The sequence below is a fragment of the Stegodyphus dumicola genome, chromosome 7 (assembly GCF_044657685.1).
Source record: "Stegodyphus dumicola isolate Sdum_Otavi_A_Nest chromosome 7, ASM4465768v1".
In the NCBI taxonomy this organism is placed as follows: Eukaryota; Metazoa; Arthropoda; class Arachnida; order Araneae; family Eresidae; genus Stegodyphus; species Stegodyphus dumicola.
This window is the reverse complement of record NC_140774.1, coordinates 116,432,082-116,449,055: the sequence shown is the minus strand read 5'-3', so window position 1 is coordinate 116,449,055 and position 16,974 is coordinate 116,432,082. Positions and strand designations below refer to the sequence as shown.

At 28.3% G+C, this 16,974-nt stretch overlaps 1 protein-coding gene across 3 annotated transcripts in view; it reads left to right on the top strand.

Moving 5' to 3' along the window:
- The window catches only part of LOC118204188 (cGMP-dependent 3',5'-cyclic phosphodiesterase-like), a 157,602-nt gene that overhangs the window by 81,262 nt on the left and 59,366 nt on the right, over positions 1 to 16,974 (top strand). For all 3 annotated transcript variants that reach the window (XM_085820735.1, XM_085820734.1, XM_085820736.1), the window contains exons 7-12: positions 3,685 to 3,809; positions 12,118 to 12,229; positions 14,967 to 15,006; positions 15,108 to 15,171; positions 15,688 to 15,772; positions 15,987 to 16,047. In XM_085820735.1, coding sequence (XP_085676861.1) covers positions 3,685 to 3,809; positions 12,118 to 12,229; positions 14,967 to 15,006; positions 15,108 to 15,171; positions 15,688 to 15,772; positions 15,987 to 16,047 — 487 coding nt within the window. The remainder of the gene's footprint in view (positions 1 to 3,684; positions 3,810 to 12,117; positions 12,230 to 14,966; positions 15,007 to 15,107; positions 15,172 to 15,687; positions 15,773 to 15,986; positions 16,048 to 16,974) is intronic.

Here is a 16,974-nt window from a genome sequence, read left to right as displayed (position 1 = left end):
AATGTAAATGGCATCTGATTTCGTTCATTTCTTTCCTTCTTTGCTTTTTATTTCCAGTAGTAGAAAGTTGTGATACTTTCCTTGCAGTTGTCAAGGCTACATCAATATAATTAGTAAATATTGGCCACCACCCATTTTTTGCCACAAACTCTTATTCTATGATTGGTTACTAAATTGTTGAATAAATTGGTGCCTTCCATTTTGGCATTGTATTGTTCAGTACAAATTAAGCTAAAACACAAAAGCCTTTTTTCTTTACTTTCTTGAATAAAGGGAACCACTTTTTATGGGTTGAATTTTTCCAAATGTTGAACTAACAGTTACATCTGAATCGTCGTTCCATCGGACAAAAATTATTTTGTTTTTCTCTTCATAATGGAAATCATAATTACCCCAGTCTTAATATTAATTAACCCAGTCTTAATTATAAACAAATTTATTGTCGAAGAAAAATATTTTTTTACAGAAATAATCTTCATAATATTCCTTACACAAAATCATATGCTAATATAAAATATCTTTGGTAGTTATATTTTTATATGCATTTATTTTTATTGTTGCATCAACACAACACAAGTGTAGGGTGCTTCAACATATACAATTTGATAATAAGATCAAAACAAGTATTTTAGAGAGAATTGTTGTTTCATATTCTAAGGACAAATTTTAATAATATGGGAGGAGCTTTTTTTAAGAAAAATCTCAGTTCATCATTTATCAAGTGAGCTGCATAAACCCCTTCCTTCTTGCTTCTTCCCCTTCCTTCATAGGTGAAGGTTTCACCTTCAATTTCTTGTGTCCGTGTTATTTCTGGGCTGGAGTGCTCAAAAGAAATGCACCAAAAAATTAAAAACAATCAATTTCGTATACCCTGAAAAAATTTTATTTCATATTTTACATACCAGATAGCAGTACCCTTGATTTCAAGCTAAAAAAAGTTCCAAAAATTAAAAATAAATACATACATTCATTGTTCATATGTTTATTTTAAAACATTTTTCTTAAATAAAAAATTAGGCATTTTTTATTGTTTTGCTGAAAATTATGCGATTGTTAAGTAAAGTATCAATAGCTGGGTCACTCAATTTCTAAAGTTATTCAAGTGCAGTACTGTAACTGTAACTGTACTCTCCTCTTATTAATATTGTGGAATCAAATTTTCGTATGGATCTTTTATCCTAAAAGTTCATTTTAATAAGATTTAGAATTGAGACTTCTACATGTTCATGAATAAAAACAAAGTGTTCAGAAGTTTAAAAATATCCTGGACTTTCTGAAGTGTCTTGATTTTTGTATACTTAATATAGCTACCTCTAACACATTTCCTAATTCAAGATTCTGTTGCCCATATTCAGCTTTAGTGATGAAACAGTGCCATAAGAGTAGCCCATTGTACAAATGGATTGGCTCACTGAATTTCTAGATTTAGACCAAGCATGTGTGGTATTAGGAAAAATGCCTGTCCTCCACTTTCTTCTTGATACCAGCATAGAACATGTTTTAAACTAGAAATAATAAGGGATATTAATCTTTTCTAAATATATTGGCATAGTTACAAATGCTTTTATGATAAATACTTACACTTTTATGAGTTTTGCATTGCTGTGAGAAGGAAAGCCCATGGTCAAACAGTAAAGTCGCTGAACACTGGAAATTCAATTTGGATTTGAATCCCAGTTAAAAGCAGTTTTTACTTTTTTGGTAATAATATAACACTTCTCATCTGTTTTTAATAAAAAATTTACAAAAACAAATTTAATGTAAAAAAAAATAATAATAATAAATGGAAAAGTTCATGGTCAGAGTGTTTTCATGATTTTCTTCATGTGTGCATAGATACAGGCCAGTTTCCTTTAGAAAGTTCTCGGCAAAAGCATCCCTCTTCTTAGGGTATAGCTGCATGTGCTTTGCTGAAATTAAATAAACCAAACCACAGATGTGAAAATTTATCATATTATGAAGGATTCTGTCCATTCCTTTGCCTTCATTCCTTTTTGGATAAGTTACTCTGTAAGTTAGGTTTTTGATGTAAAAAAATGCTTTATATAAAGTGTTTTAGGCAGATTAAAAGCTTTAATATAATCAAAAGCTTTAGTATAATTTTCTAAATTTTATAAAAATTGTGCAAACAATTTAAGAAATTTATGATTCCTCTAATGAATTCTTCATTTATTGAAAATTTATTATGGGATGGTAGAATATTTTGTGTGCTTTCCATCCATAAATCTAGAATTATGAACTATTAAACATGTGCATGTAGTAAATAGAAATTTAGAATAAAAAATATGCATGAAAATGATGTGCAAACCATTTTATAGTTTTATGAGAATAAAAGCAAGGTATATGTTATTTTAGGGAAGAAATTATAAATGAATAATTGAGGTAATTAGTTTCCTTGTCACAGTTTGTATGGGTAAATTTTAACAGTTCAGTTAGATGTCATTGTTAATAACTTGTATTAAAATTCTATAATAAATGTTTTACCATTTATAACAAAAGGACAAAAGTTATTAAAATATTTCTGAAAATAATTATACTTAATTTAAGGAGGTGACTTTTTAATATGATCTAAGATAAACATAGGAATAATCTGATGATTTAAAATTTCTTTCTGAAGAAAGCAATATAGAATAAATGAGTTAAAAATAGACTAAAATGCTTTATGAGATAATTTTACATTTAAAATTATAAGACTGTCCTAAAGTGTTTTAGGCTAGTAGCTTGTGATAAATAAACAGAATGGAAAACAAAAATGTAGTCTTTTCTGTATAAAACATTGCCTAATTTTTAGAATTTTTATACTAAACATTGGAATAATCTTGGAACTTTACAATATGCCATTGAATTATTACTTTTCTTTTTTAAATATAGTTTTTGTCTTGTTTCATAATTTTTAAGGTAAATAACATTTATTTAAATGTGCATTTTTTATTATTCAAAAATATTTTATTTCACATAATTAAAAGAAATTTTTACTTTTTTGGTAACAGTATAACACTTCACATCTCTTTTTAGTAGAAAATTTACAAACAAATTTAAAATGTAAAAGAATAAATAGAAAAGTATGTTCCTTTTTTAATGAAAGTGGTAACAGTATACACTTCATATTTATTGCTAACAGTATAACATTTCACATCTTTTTAATAAAAAATGAACAAACACATTTTAAATATAAAAAAACATAAATGGAACAGTGCATCATTTTTTAATGAAAGTGGTAGGCTTAAATTTTAGACTTTTTTTTTTTTTTTTTTTTTGTAAACCGTAGTTAGATTAATTGAAATTATTGCATGCATTATTATAACATGCATGAATTCTAGCACTTGTCTTTTAGGAATGCAATGGCTGCTGATTAATAGTTTCAGCAATATAGCTAAAATGAAAATAATGTTGCATAAATGACACAAAAGTAAATTTTTTTATATTTCATTTTATCTTTATTGTAAATATGTGGTATATAATTAAAATATTTACTGTTGCTCACTTTTATAAAATGTCTATATTGTTAGTTTTCAATATTTGAGGCAACTGTAAAGCACATTTGTAACCTAATTTTCTTTAAGCACTAAATCTATAAATATATTAATCTATTAAAAATGTATTTGTTATATCATTTTTATATATAAGATATTAAGTAAGTTTAAAATTTATTTAACTAATTTTCATATATGTAAATCATTTCAGGGTTTCTGTTTAGGTAACAAGAACTGTTCGTGTATTCGGATTAACTCTTTTTTATGTGTTCCTCTTTTTAACTCCAAAGATGAAGAACGAGTTTTGTGCCTTCTGTGTCTTATTAATAAGAAAAAGTATGGGTATTTTATGTTATTATATATGAATATGCATTAAAAGTGTTGTTACTCTTCATTACATTTGCAAATAGTTATGGTACTTTCTGATTATCCATGCACCCACAAAGTCGTTAACTTACTAGTGTCGCTTAAGAAAAATGTATGTTTGGGTATCTTTATATCTGTTTCAGCAATGCATCCATCGACCTGGGGGGGGCAGGCCCTTGATGTTCTGGCTAAGATCTGTCCTTACACAGACTCGACTCCTGGAGTACATAATTTGTCTTCATAAGACTAGAGCCACCGATCACCGATTCTTTGGTGGTCCGTTCAAGTGTGGCAGAGATCATAAGAGCACTGTTACATATGTCTTGTGCTTTGTCATTGCCACACATTTGAAACTGGGGAAGAGTCTACTCAATTTATGTACATCAAGAGTTAAGTTTATTTTAAATTATAACAGTGGAATACCTTACTAATAATATTGTGAATACGATAAGGAATGTCATTCATTATTATGCAAAATCCACATACTGTAAAATAAAAATGAAAAAAAAAATTATAAAACAAAATATTTTACAATATTTTTTTAGTACTACTACTAGTGTGATAATTTTATAAATTATTTTTAAACCAAAGAGTGTTAGCCCAGAAGGGCTATTAATTTCATTTTGACATTTTGTGTAGTTTCACTTTTCAAATTCTCGCCACCAAATATTATCGCCCTGTATCATATTTAAAGAAATTAAATAATGAAGAATCTGCATAAATGTATATTTATATCTTGCATTGTGGTAAAACAATGGTACCTAGAGCCATCAAATTTTGACTAACGTAATCCTCCACCCAAATATGGGCATCTGGAAGCCCAAATTTGGAATTTGTTTTATCACCTATTTTATATTTTGTAAAGCATATATGAGTTTTTGATTAAGAAACTTGGTGATTTCAAAGCGAGCAACGGCACCGTTATACAGAAACAACATTTTTATCTCCAGCGCGGGAGACTGTCCATTCCTTTGGATGTAATATAAAATCTGAAGGCTCTTGGATTTTTTCTTTTGTGTGTAACTTTATTATGATTTAAAACTAGTTGTTATTAGTAAATATATTTTATTTCAAATGAATTATTGGTTGCAGATTTAAATTAAAACTCTTCATGATTGTTTTGAGGAATGATGCATATTGAATTACCTTATGAAAATAAATGGTTACACTATTTTTGAATTAAATTCCTTTTTTTTTTTTTTTTTTTTTTTTTTTTTTTTTTTTTTTACACAAAGAAAGAAATGAAATTATTAACAATTTTAACACTGAGAGAGGCATGATTTTTAAAAATCCATTGTGATTATTTGACATATAATAAATATAGTCTACTAACAGTAATGTTAGAAATGTCAATAAATTTTTAATTTTTTTACTTGTGTTATTTAATTTTTTGAAATCAAAAATGGGTACTAAATGTTTTTATATACTTTTATAACTGTAACTTATTGTTAGGTACTGAAATTTATTAGCAGAATGATACTGCATTGTTATTGTATTATGTTATGAAGTAACAATGTTATAAGACTGAGGGTTTCTTCATGAAATAGTACTTTTGTAATCTGTTAATATTAAAAAACATTTCTTTGAAAACTTAACAAAAAAAATTAAGAATTACCTTTTTAAAGCAGAGTTCTCAATTTTATATTGCAAAAGAGATATTAATTATTATTACTGTTTTCTATTTAATGTGTCAAAGTGTGAAAACGCTGTTTTAACAAAAAACTTCTTCAGCTGCAGGTGGCCTGCATTGATTATTGTTACTTTTGTACTTCCATTTTAAAAATAATATTACTATCTTTTAATTACTTTCACACAATAAAGTCTTTTGAGAGGAAAGAATATTTAAAATTAGCAGTTCTTATATATATATGTGTAAAAAATTAAAATATTAAAAAATAAGTATTACTATTATGTGTAAACAATAAAATAATATTAAAAAAAGGATTACTATTGTATGTATGACAAAAACTGCAATACAAATTGCACATACAGAATAGATGATTATTGTTTTGGTTATATATTCTATATTGAAAAATTACTTTCTACCATGTTAATTATAGGATAAATTATTTAAAATGAAATATTTTGATGCATGTGTGATAGCTGAATGCAGCAGCAATCGAGCATACTATAATGAACGAATGAATTTTATTTCTTTTCCTTAAAGAAATAATTTTCATAGAAAGAGAAAATAAAAGAAAGGAAGAAATATTAAGAAAGAAATATTTTCTTCCTAATTTCTTCCTTAAGAAATATTTTTCTAATATTAACTGTAAAATAAATTGCATGGAAACAAAGTTTTAATGTGAACAGGAAAAAAATCCTTTGTTTACTGTTAGATTGCAATGCAAATTAATCATAATATAATTTTAAATATTTAAAATTGTTTACTTTTAAAAAGATTTTAAGTAAGCTTAGTTCGTTGAATTGTAACTATTCCTCCATTGCTTTCGTACATCCTCTTGTACATTTACGTTGTAGGCAATGGTATCCCACATCTCTCTTTTTTCTTAGCCGTAAATTCCTGTGTTTACTTTCACCTTAAAAAAAGGTACTTTCCTCCACATAAGGTTTTGGTCTTTTTTTTTAACTGTAAATGCATTGTATCAGTTAGTGAAATGAGGGGAGAATTTTCCTAGAACTGTAGCCTGCATACATTGTACAATGAACCCACCTACCTATCAGCTGAGGACCACAGAATGGCTTTCTCAATTAAGTTGAAGGCGTTTGATGATACTAGTTTTTTGAGTCAATATTTTGAGTCTTGTTATTGCAGAATAGGTGTTCTGGGCTGCCACATAAGTACATTTGGGGAACATCATGAGTTGTTATATAAGTACTTTTTGTTGACTAGGTACATTGGCTCACCAGTATTTTTTGCGGCTTATTGGTGGGGATGCAAATAATCAGAAAATACTTTTATTTTTGTACATAAATAAAACTGCTCTTTTTTTTTATAGTAGAATTCCTAAGTATGTCTGTCCAGAACAATTACATTCTATTTAGATAGATTTTTGTGTTGTTTATTTTCTTAAAATGTATTCTTTGTATAGAAATGAAATTTAAAAGACTCAAATAATATAGCTATTATGCTGACGCACATTTTAACATAATTTGTGATCGTATTATGCAGCAATGCCAATTAAAACACCCATTTGCTTAATTTTAGTTTGCATCAAATTATATGAGGTCAGTCACTGTACATTTTTTACCCATATGCAATTTACTGAATATTAAATATTTGTGGTGTATAAGTATATAGTATATTAAATTTGTATAGTATATTAAAAATATGGTAATTATATTGATATTCAGGCACAGCTTGAATAATTGAGGAAGGATTGTCTGAAATTGTAGTTATTTCCCCCTCCCCCACCAAATGGGAGATGATCTAGATTTTTTTCCCAAATGGGAGATGACCTAGAAAATTTCATATTCCAGTAAGAAAGGACCTCACCTCATTGGACCAGTGAATTATCCTACCACCTGAATGGTGAGCTCTCAAGTTGATCAATCAGGTGAATTAGCAATGTTCAAATGGCAGCCAAGTCCTTCTGACTTCAACTCCTGTGATTTATTTTCTGTGGGTGAAGGATGTTGAAAAAGTATAGCATTTTAATGCATCCAAAGTATAGCATTTTAACTTCAGTAAAGCATAATTTAATATGATGATGTATTCTTATCACATTAGGATGCAATAAATGAATACTGGAAATTATGGTTTTTTATTAATTACAATATCGATTATGTTCATCAGAAACTGTGTTTGAATTATGTTAGTTATGGCTCATTTCTGAAGAGAAAATACTATGAATGGACCATATGTTATATTTTTGTGGAGTACGATGCTCATATGCATATATATTAGGTTGTTATAGATTATCAGTCATGTATTTATGCTAGTCTTACATTTTGCTACTAATAGCTTATATAATTTTTTTCTACTGTATATAGCTGCACTAAATAATCACTGACCATTAGGAGTGCAAGTAAATCATACAATTGCAAGTGCAACATATTATGTCTAATATTGCAAATGCATATATTGCATCTAATATTGCTAGTGTAACATAAATATAAGCTAGTTTCCCATAGTAACATGTATACAAGCCAGGTTCCCATAGTAACATGAATATGAGCTAGTTTCCCGAAGCCCTATAAGAAGATATCCCTTCCTTCAGACTGATAGTTGTAATTGCTTTTCTATGTTAAAGTAAGCCAGAGCGTAATATTTCATTCAAATGCAATGAAAATGAGCTGGTTATTGCAGTAGTGCTGATTCATGGTGAATTACTAATATTTGATTAAAATGTCTTAATCAATGATAATTTTAAGAATGAAATGAATAAATTGAGAGCAAATTTTTCAATCAATGATGACATATCCTAACTTTTCTTGTATTAATGCAGATTCAAAAGCTTACAAATATGGGGGATTTCCTTTGTATATGAAGAAATTTTTTTTGGTTTTAAGATTGGAACTGTGAAGAGGGAGAAGGAAATATATTCTTTAATTTTATATGGTTTTCAAAAATATGTATCGAATATTAGAAAACACACAAAGTTCGATCTGTTCATTTTACTTCCTTGCAGTGAAGGAAATATTGTAATCGTGAAAAATTTCAGGTGTTGTGTTTCAACAGAAATATCCACTGTGACTGTGAGCATTCTTGAAACCATTTGGACGATTTTTTTTGCATAACACCTGTGCGTATGAACAGAATAAAAGACAGTTTTTCTCAAAATAGATTGTAAAATGGATAAAGTGGATTTGAAAGGGAATTTTTTGGTGATGTCTCTCTATATATGCATATGTATGTATCTCGAATAACTAAAAAACAATTAGCCGTAGAATGTTGAAATTATATATATATATATATATATATATATATATATACATATGTCTGCTATATCATCTAGTTGTTGTGCAACATCCATATATATATATATATATGTACACACAGGTAAGGGAGTAGGTGTATGTATATATATATATATATGCATGTGTTTGTATTCTTGTCTTGGGCAGTCACAATTCATCTTGAAACAAAACACATTTAATGAAACATAAATACATATAAAACATCATTCATCTATTAATATATATAAAACTTTTTAATATGACATCTTTCATCTATTAACACATATATAACATTGTTCATCTCATTCTCCTAAAACAAAATGGCAAGAGTTCCATCAATTTCACTCGTGCAGCAACAGTTAAAAATTAGATAGCATGCAAGGAAAATGTTAGACTATTTAGACTGTCTAACATATAGAAAATGTTAAACTTAAAATGTAGTTAAAATCCTACATTCAGCCTTCCTGTAATGCCTCGACTTCGAAGACATTATAATATTGATGTCAAAATAAACTTCATAGAGCATCTTATATCATCTTCGTCATCTTATGGTATCGCCTTCTCTGAGAAAGTACGCTTCATCATCACTGATTTGAAACCAAAAAAGAAATGGAAGATGAAGAGCGTAAGGACAATTTTAAAAGGAAGCATCGTAACTGCCCTTCATCATTGCAACTCTAGCATCGTTAACATTTTCTTTTATATTTCAAATTGAAGTACATCTTCAATTTTTCACAACATTATTATAAAAACATCATTATAAACATTATTATTTTCATCTTAAATGTAAAAAATGAAAAGTTTTGTTGAAATAAATGTCACAATTAGGAAGAAAACCACAGTTCAGTTATTTATTTCATCGTCCAGTTTTAATGTCATAATCAGTATTATTCTACACATCTTCTGCTTGGGTACAATTTTTTATGTTTTCAGCGCATACAGTTGTTTTTGTGGCGTCCTTAATGATTTCCTTCTTTTGCAACATCATAGGTGTCATTATTCTTTATTTTGACAATATTATATGGGCCTAAATACTTTGATTATAACTTAAGGTTTAGTCCAAATTGGATTGCCATTAAATCATTAATTTCATAACATTTTGGATAACATCTTCGAAGGTTATATGCTTTTTTCGTCTCGGGAAGTTTCAAAATTATTTTTAATTTCTCCATCAATTATTTTTTTTTAGGTTTGATATTTTCTTTCCCAGGAGTATAATCATCATCTACTTGAAAAGTGGAATCATTCTGTTTGCCAACTCCAGATATAAAATTAAGAGCTTATTTTTCTTTAGGAAATCTTAATTCCTGGGACAGAAGATTCTTTAGTGGAAGATTTACACCCCTTATATGACCTTGTCTAAGGCTTAGTCGATTCATACGTTGAAATCACACTAGATGGTATTAGAGCAGCAGCAGCATCCCATAGGTCTCCATAATATTACCAATCATCAGCATTAAGAATTTTCTGGTACTGATCAAATTCTTTACATACACTGATCAAATTCTTTACATTCTTTACATTTACATAGTGACACACATTTTTCTTTCCAATTCTGCTTGTTTATCAGATAATCTCTTCTCTGTCCTTTTTCTGATGTAATCTTTTTCTAAAGCTAGCTTTTCTTGCATTTTCAGTTTAACATGTTGAACTTCTTTTTCTTGCTGAGAGAAGATTTTATCTTTGGTTCTCATCTGCAAACTTTCAGTTCTTGACACGTGATAGCTGTTTCTGTAACATTTCTACAGTCTGTTCTGATACAGAAAGTTTTCTTTCTGAAGATCTAACATGTGTTTCATGAGCATTCAAATCCATTTATAAAACAGTTTTTTCCTGTTTTAGTCAGACACTCTCTTTATCTATAATTGGTAAATATCTGGGTTTCAAAGAAATAAATTGGTCATCTTTTAAAATAATATGCATTTCAGTATTAGTAGATTTTCCTTTGGCTTGTCTTCCTTTAGATTTTTCAGACATACCAGAATCCAATGCTTCAGCTGGAAGTTTCTCTTGCTCCCTTGTACTGTTGATATTTCTGTTTCACTGGCATTATATTTAAGAAATTTCTTAGATTCTGAATTCAGACCCTGAAGTAGGTTTTTTTTGGAGTCATTAATTTTTTCATTACTCTCTTTTGATTTCCTGAACTTTGTTGCATAGATCTTTCTTTCTTCCTTTACAAATGGAACTCATCCTTTCTTCTACATTTTGCAATTTACTTTAACATGTTTAATATCACTTTTTTTCTTCCTGAGACTCCTTTTCCTTTTAAATCATCTTCAATAACATCTATTTCTTCTATAGGGTTTTCAGTTTTATTAGGAATATGATTTTCAGTTAAGTATTTTACTTTCTACCTGTATGCTTTATTAATATTCGAACAATTATCTAACTCATCTTATTAATCTATATTTATATACGTTAAATTCGGTTCATTTTCATCTCCTACTACTTTCATAGCTATTTCATTCTTGTTTATAATAATTTCCATTTGCAAAAGAAATTCATTTCCAATAACAGCATTTTCTTTCATTTTTTCTTGAGGTACAACATAAATATTTAATTTTACAATCATCAATGTAATATGTTGTATCATGTAGTATTGATGTATATTGATGTTTGACTGTGTCTTTTGTCAATATTTGACAGTCATGAGTATTATGAGTTTTGTATACTGAAAAATAGGCTTTTACTCTCCAGAAGGTTGTTCAAAATCTGTTGTAGATCACCTGCAACATTTTCTGATGCTGATATGGTATTTGTAGGAAACATTTGATTGTACAAAACACCATACAAAATACCACAGTACTGATTATTTTGGTAGACTTGTGGTTCTTGCAACTTCATAAACACTGCAGTTATATTATTTTTGTGTTGCTAGAATCTTCACTTGTACTGCAACACTGCTTGCACTGGATTTGATTAGCTACTACAAACTCACATGATAGTTGTTAGGATGATACTATTGTTGGACCTTGATATGTTTTAATTTATTTTTGCATACAAAACTGTCAAAAAAATTAAAAGTCTTGATTCCAAGCACTGGTTGAACAGTTTCACAAGTAGTGTTTATTGAAACAAAATCAACATATCATTATTAAAGTCGTTATTAAAGTCCTCATTATTAAAGTCCATGAATGTAAACTATAACCAGTATAGAAAATTTAAATTTGATTAGTGGATAGCTTCTTTTAAAAGCAGTCGCATTTTTACATCTATGCTCTGTATGGTTTTGTTCAATGTACTGATGAAATTTTATAATAAAATGTTTTTTACTGTTGGAAAAATCTAAATTTTTATCTTGAACTTTGTTGCTTATTAAAAAAATCATAATTTTTTGGAAGTCTACTGATATTTAAACAGTGTGTTTAGGTTAACCAATATTGTTATCATCATGTAATTTAAATCTGTTTTCTAGTTTTACTGTGGAGGATTTGGAGCTGACAAAAACTCTAGCCAGTTATGTATCGCCTTTATTATTGCGCTGCCGCTTATTTGAAGAAGAACAAAAAATTCGAAAGCAAAGTCAGGTATATAAAATTTTTGCATGATTTCTTTGCTGTCTTACTTGATTTTATTCATATAATTTGTAACAAGATTGTTTATATTTTTCTCACATCCATTAAATTAAAAATTCAGGAACTCTTGAAATATATACTGTGATCTAAGGGGAAAAAGATAATGACATTGCTAGAAAAATTCCAAATGAGTATACCTAAATCTTATCGATATCGTCTAAAGAATGGCCATGAACAATAGTGGAGTGTGTAGCCTGGATTTACCTGCAGTCACACGATAACAGAGTCTGTTGCATGTGAGTCATCCTTCTTATCAACTGAAGGCAACTAGTTGAGCCTCAAGATTGTGAGAACCAGTTGAAGGAATTCAAGACCTGGCCAATTTAACTTAATTGTTGCACATTATCTCATGGAACAAGTGAATGAAAGCAGGTATAGAGTGAATTTTACAGTTGAAATGTCATTTTTGGGTTTTCGTAGGTGAAATGACAGTATTTTCACTTATCAAACACACATCATCAGACTGGACGTGAACCAGTACTATATATGGACTATATTGGACATTAGTCATTGCATGATATTGCATATCTAGTAAAGTTGACATTTCATGTCTAGTAAAGTTAAGGCTATAAAAGAAGACCTGAAAAGAATAATTACATTGTTTCCTTGTGGGGAAATGCACTCTTGTTTAGCACCTTGTCACCATTTTGGTCAACTCGAATGTTATTTTTAGCATACCAGCTCTTCCCACCCCCCAAAAAACCTCTCTTTTAATCCTTTTGAATTGTATGTGAAATCTGAAATTCTTATAACTGCTATGATAAGATCTCTTCAGTATTATCTATATTTTTTATTCCTGCTAGTTAAATTTTATTTGCTTAGCACACATTTTTCTGTATGAGAAATTTCTTTGCGCGTTAACCTCACACAGAAAAAAAAATGAACTGAATTTTTAATTGGCAATAAAAATTATCCTAAACTAAAAGACTGTGTTAAATGTCAGTTTGATGGTAAACAGTTAAAGTGATTTAAATATAAGGTAAATACAAACTATATAGAAACAAACTGAACCGAAAGATGCCCATGCTAGACTGATCCTGTTGATGTGTATGGGGGAAGAGAAGAAAAACCCATTTTTGCAAAGACTTGCCAGTTTCTCTGAGGTATTTCAATTTATTTCATGGTTTGATAAGATCATACTGCAGTCTCTCATTTTAAAAATACTAAGTGTCACACAGGCAACCGAAAAGCTCATATACATAGGAAAAGAAAGTTGGAACATTTCCAGTAAGTAATGATCAGTGTTTCTTGGGAAGGGAAATCTTCAATCCCTTCTTTCAAAACTTGGAATTGAAAATTCCTGGTATGCCTCCAGCTAGAGGTCTTAGATCAGTGGGTAACTACTTAGAAAAGTTCAAGTTAGATACTACTTATGGAAAATCTAGTAAATTCAAGTTCATTCAAGTCTGCTCAAAGTTTTAATTTCCAAAGTGGTAGCTTAGCAAGGCACTGTAACTTTTATTAGGCAGTTGTATATGTAATATAAACAGCAGTCAGTTAGCTGTAATCTGCTCTTTCTAACACAGTATTATTTTCCTTTATATTGTATTAGTACTGACATGATTTAGAACCGAGATGAATGAAAATGTCAAGTCACTAAAACTGTATCCAGTCAGTTGAATATAAAGCCTTAAAAGCTTCATAGTAGTTAAATCTTTTTATATAAGTTATTATAAATTTGAATTTATTGGGAAAATGTTAAAAAAAATTCAATTTTCTAAAACAATATTTAATATATTCACATTTATTTTTTAAAGTGAAGTTATTACTTATATATATGATACACAGAACTGCTGAATTTATCGTAACTTTAAGGTACTAAAAAAATTCATGTTTTCCTGAATTAACCAAATAATTCTGATTATAATATTTGTTAAGTGTGAAAAACAAATGAAGAAATGCGACTATAAATAAGCTGATTTGCTGATTAAGTAAATGAAATATTAAAATGTCAGAATATCTGAAATTTTTTTCTACAAATAGAAAGGAGTAAAATTTTTATTTCAAAACAGTAATTAAGTGTCAGCATAAAAATATTTATTTTATCATAAAAATTTAATGATTCTACAAGAAATAATAGAGTGTAAGTTGGGAAACATTATTTTATTGATCTGGTTGAGAGAAATTGTTCAATAGAATGATATTTTAAAGACTGATCTACTGATCCACCTTTAAAACTCAAAATTTTAAAAATTTGAACTATTATTTAGGATTTACTGATTAATATGGTTTGCAAATTATAGTGAAGAAAGTTAAATGTTTAGATTTAGTTTTTTTTATGTTGCTGATATAAATCTGCATATTTTGAAGAGTAAAAAATAATTACTATTTAAATGAGAATTTTTGATTGTGTTGTACTTGTTCTATTTAATGTCTAATTGTGTTGAATTTTGAATCCATTTACTCTTACCATGTTTAATAATCATATATCTGAGATATAATACTGGAAGAAATATTTTTTCCATCTAAAGTGTCAATGCAACTTTTTTTTTTTTTTTTTTTTAAATCTGATAACGAATTAACTCGTATATTTAATCAATTTCTCTTTTGAGAGAATCTATGAGGTTGAAAGTATTTCTTTATTATATTTCTAGGTTGCAGATTTATTACTGATGAAAGAGAAAATTTTGGATATTTTATCAGAATGTTTGTATGTATTATAATTAGTTAAGCCTATTTTCCTTTACAGTCACTACTGCAGGTTGTGAAAACACTTTTAGTTCAGATAGGTATGCCATATTTACATTTAGTAGTGAAACTTATTTTTATTTTATATTATTTTTATTTAATAAGTCATTAAATATATTTTATATCCCCCTTTTTATTTTAGACAATGTCAATCTGCTATTAAAAGAAATTATGACTGAAGCAAGAAAGTTAACATGCGCTGAAAGGTATCTAATAATTGTTTAGACTATCATCATATCTTGGTTACTATTTTTTATGTTTTATGCAAATATGCTATTTAAAACTATACTATAAAAAGTACTAAGAATACAGTGGAAAAAGAATGTTAGTTAGCATTTGCAAATTTTTGTGAATCTTAGAATGCAATTAAAATTCATGTGCTCTACAAGTTTGTGTTAGATGTTTTTATCTCTACGTTATTAACATTCTTTGAATAAACTGCTTTGGTAATTTTCTGCATAACTTAGTTAAGTAACATAAGTTATTCCTTACTACATACTATTAAATTATTATCAAGGAGTTTCATGCAGATATTATGCATATTAATGAACTATAAAATTATTTAGAAAGAAAGACTAGTACAATTTTTAGATGCTTGCTTTCTTTTTAGTGCACATGCTTTTAAAAGGTAAACACATTAGGAACTTCTTCCATTATAGACTTTAAAGGAATGAAACAAATAATTAGACTGTATCTGAAATCCAAATTATTGTAATCCATAGGTGTTCTTTGTTTCTTCTTGATAAAGAAGAAAATGAATTAGTTGCAAAGGTTTTTGATGGACATAATGCAGAAGAAAGCTATCAGGTATGCATGTTTCAAATATTTATATTTCTTATTAACCATATTAAAGCCTAATAAAAATTTTAAATCTTTATGAGTATTATTAAAATTCCTTTTATTTAATGTAATTTGTTTTCTTTGTACACATACAAAGTAGCAGGTAAATTATCAGAATATTCAGAATTTCAGGGATTTCATTACTTAAATGTAATTTCTGTAAACTTATTTTCCATTGTAGGGCATAAAAGATATACGCATTCCAGCATCTGAAGGAATTGCTGGACATGTTGCAATGACTGGTAAACTTTTTAATATTTTAGATGCAAATGTGTTATTTATTTACTGTAAAATACTTGCTGCTGCTCAATTATATATATATATATATGTGTGTGTGTGTGTGTGTGTGTGTGTTTAATGGATACTTTTCTTAGTTAAATGTAAAATTAAAATAAAAATAATAAATATACAATTGCTGCATGTGTATAGGTTTGTAATGGACTGAATGCACACAGAACAGATGATTGCTCGATAAAATTTATTTTCTGAAAAAAAAGAAAAAAAAAAAAAAAACTTTACACTTCTGGAACTTACTACAAAAGTACACATACAGCTGTTCTCAGTATGACAGAGCACAATTAGTAGTTATCAGTTCAAACTACTGAGAACATTAAACACAACAAAAGAAAAGCTCATCCAGCTCACATCATGATCTCTCAATACTTCGAAATTAGCTCTGAACTAAAAACTGAGATTTGATGCTCTCTTCACTCTTACATAGCTTTCTTCTGGCTGCTGAGAAATCTCTAGTACCTTCCATTTCTTGAAATTACTGGAAGGCATATATGATTATAGTTAGATATAAGGGCTGGATACAGTTACATTTACATAGGCATTAAGGCTATCAATATAGTTATACCGAAACTAAACCCAAATGTCACTAAATATTTTCCAAGTTTGGTGACAAAAATCAGTTGCCAAAACCATCCTCAACTTGGCAATATCTCGCCAATTTAACGAGATAGCCATTTATGTCAATGTTGACTTGGCCTCTAAAATCTTATTTGTTCAAAGCTTCGCTTTCATGAGGCCATTCATGTTACATTATACAAAATTCATTTTATTATTGAGTATTATTCTTATTTTATATTTAATTTAGTTTTATAAACTGCACCTTAGACACTTAAGGACTAAATTAAAAGGAAAGAAACTTTCCTTTTAAATCTGAA